Source organism: Laetiporus sulphureus (genome assembly GCF_001632365.1).
Source record: "Laetiporus sulphureus 93-53 unplaced genomic scaffold LAESUscaffold_69, whole genome shotgun sequence".
Taxonomy (NCBI): domain Eukaryota; kingdom Fungi; phylum Basidiomycota; class Agaricomycetes; order Polyporales; family Laetiporaceae; genus Laetiporus; species Laetiporus sulphureus.
Genome location: NW_024468578.1, coordinates 129,929 through 135,232, shown reverse-complemented (window position 1 = coordinate 135,232; position 5,304 = coordinate 129,929). Strand labels below are relative to the sequence as shown.

At 54.3% G+C, this 5,304-nt stretch overlaps 1 protein-coding gene across 1 annotated transcript; it reads right to left on the bottom strand.

Annotated features, from left to right (window-relative positions):
- Window positions 1-3,085: 3,085 nt before the first annotated feature.
- Window positions 3,086-5,181, bottom strand: LAESUDRAFT_764183 (uncharacterized protein; the record flags this gene model as incomplete). Its single annotated transcript, XM_040913395.1, has 2 exons — window positions 3,086-3,648; window positions 4,578-5,181. The coding sequence occupies 2 exons, from the start codon at window positions 5,179-5,181 to the stop codon at window positions 3,086-3,088; spliced, it is 1,167 nt and encodes a 388-aa protein (XP_040758703.1).
- Window positions 5,182-5,304: the final 123 nt, after the last annotated feature.

Here is a 5,304-nt window from a genome sequence, read left to right as displayed (position 1 = left end):
CCTGGCATGCTTGCGCTGTGCTGGATCGTGGTGCGCGACATCGTGGATGTCGTGGTCTTCGCAGTCCTGTATGGTTTCTTCTCAGGCACCACCGTCTCACTCTCGCTGTCCACCATTGCACATCTGATGCCTGTGTTGAAGGAACATTTGTTTTTTTTTAGCATTTATTTCTATCCCGTGCTATGTGCGGCGTGTAAAGGGAGGATGTACAGGCACGGGCGTATGCTACAGTGCAGCGCAACTCAGGGTGGGCATAACGAAGGGACAAATGGAAGGGCAGCAGAGCTGCAGGTGGGGTGATTAGCCTGGGTCAAAAGGCGCAAGACTCACAGAAGTGAAAGCAGGGGTGGTTGCAATAAAAAACACGAGACGGTCCAAGCCCTCTGGGTGTTTCCATAGGCGGCGGAGGTGGGTGCAGGTGGGATTGGCAATGCCAAATAGGATGTGCCGGGCATCATCGTGCAGCGGGCAGCTAAGCAGTGTATGGGTGCGTGAGTTAAGGAGCACAGAGTTGCAAATGCACCCGCGAAAATGACGGTGGTAGCGTGAGTTAAAGAAAGTGCCGATGTGGCCATGACTGATGACGGCCTGGACAAATCAACCCTCGGTGTTTCAAGAATAGTCGCCGGAGCAGAAAACAGAATGAAGGGTGGTGGAGGGGGCCCAGGGCCAGGCTTCACGCAGGGCAGTGAGACGATCAGTAGCTGCATATTCCACCTGCCAAGAGGAGGTCACTCGCTCGTGCACCCACCACTGCACCCACGCAATTGTGGGGCAGATGCTTTCAGGTTGGGACACAGCTGCCTTGGCGAGGCAGTCGGCCACTTCATTGCCCAGTACCCCACGGTGACCAGGCACCCAAACCAGCATGATTGTTAAATTAGGGAAATTGCCAATGAGCGACGTGAGGTGGTTTCAGAAAGTGAGGGAGAAAGGCTGCCCCGGGTGGGGGCTCAAAAAAAAAGGAGAGACAGGGCGGCGCGGTTGTCCACGCAGATGTAAATGGTGGAAATGTTGGGATAGGCATTGAGAAAGCCACGAAAATAGGAAGACACAGTCATGATGATGAAGAGCTCCACGTCGAAGACCTCAGCTCGATGCCTCATTCCCCATGTGCATTGAAACGTAAGGGCTGAGTGATGGTAGATGCACACACCTGCTCCTGCTGCACAATGATGGGGGGCTGGTAGTGGGTGAGAGGCTTGGGAGCCGTCGATGAACACCCAGAGGGCTGTGGGGTCTGAAAAATGAGTGGACAGAAGTGGATTAAGAACAGAGTCTACATGATGAGTGGATGCTTCCTTGGTGGGAGCAAGAATAAGCGTGATGACTCACATTCCCCATGGGTGCAGCACCTCCCATGGTGGTTGGAGGAACGGGTCAGTGCGCATGAATTCGTGTGGCAGTTCCTCTTCCAGGGTAGTGACTGGGGTGTGCTCCACCCAGCAATGGTGTATAGAGGGGTTTAGGAGGGTGAACTGGGGCGAGTAGAGGTGGGCCTGATCACTCATGCAGGTGGTGATGGGGTGATGCCGAGAAAGGGTGAGTAGTCACACAGCTGTGAGGTTTGACAGGCGTTGCAGCTGCTGTTTCATTGGGAGCACACTGACAATGAGGTTGAGGGCAACTTGTGGAGTGGATTTTTATGCGCCGAGGAACCACCGCAGCGCCATGGTTTGGACGCATTCAAGCGGATAGAACAGGGCTCACGGTGTGCAGGAATTGTACCAGACAGGGCTGCCAAATGTGAGCATGGGTAATACGGTAGAGAGGTAGAGGAGGCGGGCTTGGGTGATAGAGATCCCACGCTGGGTATTCGCAAGTTGGTGCAGTGCGATGACTCAGGACTGCGCGTGCACTGCCATGACCTGGATGTGATGCTCAAATGATAGGGTATGGTCAAGCTAGAGGCCGAGCCACCAGAGGTAGGGCTTCAGCTCTAGACCCTCTTGGTGACCGTTCCACTGAAAAGTTAAGGGTTAGAGGAAAGGCCAGCGGCCGACGGACAAAAATGAATGAGCTCAGTTTTGGGCATGCCGACAGTAAGGCCGAGCATGCCCAGGGAGTGAGCGATGGTGGGGAGGGTGTCCTGTAAGAGTGTGACATTTTGTTGTAGCGAGGGGGAGATGATAAGGAGGGTGAAATCGTCTACGTATCCTGCAACAGTTTGCTGCAGGTGGAGAAAGGGGTCGAGCGCATGATAGAGGGGAGAAGAGTAAATGGTGGATAGTACAGGTGACAGGGGTGAGCCCTGAGAGATGCCGAGAGTGGCTATGAGGTAGGAAGAGCCAAGCTCCCCTTGTAGTTTGGGTGAGACGGAGCGGTCAGCAAGGAAAGATGAGACCCAGCGGACTTCATTGGCGGGGAAGCCGAGGGACAGAAGAATAGAGTGCAGGACATCGTGACAGATGTTATTATAGTATCCCTCGATGTCCATGCAGAGGAGAGAGGCAGAAAAACTGATCACCCAAGCAGTGCAAACGATATGGGTTAGGTGCATGTCCGCATCGACGATGGAGTGCTGGGATCAGCCCCCAAACTGAGTGCCCGGAATGAGGTCAAGGGCACCGATCTGCCAATTGAGGCGTGCGGCCACCACTTTTTCCAGGAGCTTACTCAGGGTTTTCAGCAGGGCTATGGGTCGATACGCACTAGGCGTCGTGTAGTCTGGCTTCCCCAGTTTGGAAATGAAAATGAGCACAGCAACTTTTAGTGAAGAAGGAAGGTGGCCCAGTGAAAGGGATGAAAGGGATGCGGCTAGAAAATCATAAAGAGCGTGATGTGCTGTGGACTGCTAGAGCCATCAGACGAGCCTCCAGGAAGTTCCAGAGGGGCCCAGAGCTGACAAGAGGGAAGTAGAAGACAGTGCTGCAGACACCTCACTCTCGAGAAGGGGGTGGAGTGTCCACGGCAGTGGGTACGGAGGGGAAATGACAGGGTTTAAAGAAGGAAGAGATGGAGAAGGAGGAAAATAATGCTCAGTGAGCACTTGCCCGATGTCGTCAGGCAGGCTGAACGACTCATTGCGAGCATGAATGATGGACGGCGCCAGGGTGCGTTGCCCCTTGGTCCATGAGAAAAGGCATCAGGGGTTAGTGTGTTGCAGCTGGGAGGCTGCCACAATGGCCCACTCCTTACGTGCTGTGTGGATGACTTGTTGAAGGTCTCGCTTTGCACGTCGATGCTCCACGGTGCTGATGGCGTCCTGGACTCGCCATCTGATGAAGTCGCAGCCGTCATTCCACCACAGTTGTGATGGCTGGTGGGTGTGGGTGCATGGTGGGAAGGTGGTGATATTGGCTGCATTGATGGCACACAAAAGCGCCGCAGCACCCTGATCGAGGTCAGAGGTGGAGAAGTAGCTAGGGGGGGGAGGGTTGGTTAAAAGAGCTATGGTGAGGGCATCAAGCCACTCACTCTGTAGGGAGGGGTCCACGCAGAAACCAAGGTCAACTTCCATGGGAGCGGCCTCAGTGCAGATTGTATAGGTAATGAGGGAATGGTCTGAGGTCCAAGGGGAATCCTCGACAGCATACTGTGAAAGAGCGAACCGGGGGCCGCTCGAGGCCCATACCAGATCGATGATAGCGCCTGTGGAGGGATTTCCTCCGATGATATGCGTGGGGAGGTGAGGCTCGGTGAAAAGCTCTAGATGACGGTCGACGGTTCATTGGACCAGGTCATCCGCCCCTTTAGTAGTGGTGCGGAAAGCGCGATGCTCTCATGCCCAGAGGGGATGGTGCATGTTAAAGTCCCCGCATAGCAGGAGTGGGATTTTGGGCAGAAACGAAGAAGAAAGAAGGTGCCGGAGGCTGGACTGGCCAGTCGTGGGCGTGTCGTTATAGACATTAACGACCAAGAATTGGTCATCGTGTGATGAACGAGATACGAAAGACAAAACGAGGACGTCTGGGTGAGAGGAGATATCAGAATGGAGCATGATGTGGAAGGAGTCAAAAAGGTGTTTCCTCACTAGGCAGCTGACGCATGGCCTGGGGGTTGGGTTGGAATGAGGGAGATAGAAAGTAATTAGATTAAAGGGAGCCGCATTGACAGTGCTGAATACAGGGGCACCGGATTCTGCCCCGTGAGGGGTGTCAGACCCGATGTGTCCCCACCAAGGTTCTTGGATGAAATACAGATCAAAAGAAGAATTGGCCAGAAGGCCATGGAGCCGCAGATTTGAACGGGCTACATTCAGTTGTGCAGTTGTAAGAATCATGAAGCAGCGACAGTGGGCAGCGAAGGAATGCGATACTGGGTGCGGGCAGTGCAAGACGGGTCGGCGGCATGATGCTCACCATGGATTCTGCAGATGCAGCAGAAGAAGTGGGTTGGCGGACACGGGACGGTCGCAGGATTGTTCTCAAGAGCACAGGCACTGCAAGCGTTGTGGTGCTGATCAGTAGTGTGGGTGTCTTTGCCGCAGAAACAGCAGAGGGGCAGTTTGTGCTTGCAGAAGCACTCAGTGTGAGTCAGGGCCCAGCAGCGTGTGCATTGGCACAGAACGGGTTTGTCCTTAGAGCGCTTCACGAGGAGCCGAGCTCCTATGAACCAGACAGACATAGAGGGCTCACCACGGTTGTCGCGGCTGATCAAGAAATGCGAACAGAAGTCCCGCTTGGGGTTTTCGATGGAGAAAATAAGGGGCACATGCTCCTGCGTATCCTCTGACCCCGCAAAGGTGGTGAAGGCAGGTATGCCATTGAAATAGATGTCCGTGAAAATGGGGTTGGTATGAAGCTCAGTCATGATTTCTTCTCCAGTGAGCAGAGACCCGCTCATGAGGTGGCGCCTCGGGCATGCCAGAATGAACAGTTTAATGGTAGGCAGGACAGGATGAAAACCCTGGGGCAGCGCGACAGTGCATGCGCCCGTTGGGGTAGGGGAGGCAGCATGGGGCTCAAGATTGAATATGATGCGGATGGCCCGCAGAGCATCTTGAATAAGGGTGTCCAGAGAGTCATGAGAGAAAGTAAGTAGCACCTTGTTCAGGGCAAGGCGCATGCCACGAAAAATTACCTTTGACCAGGCTTCTGCTTCCTGGATGCGCTGGGTGATGCGTTGATACCAGATGGCAGGGGCAGTTGCGCGAATGTGGGTTACCTGCTCCGGAGTGAGCAAGGTGTGGTAGGTTTTGTCGGTCAGTGGCGGCGGCAGAGACGGTGCCTTGACGGCCATCTTCTTGGCAGTGGGCTCAGCAGATGCATTGTCCCTGCTTGCTGTTACGGTTTCAGCACTTCATGGTCACGTGACAGTTTACGTTGCACGTGACACTTACTATTTATGGTTCATAGGTCTTGT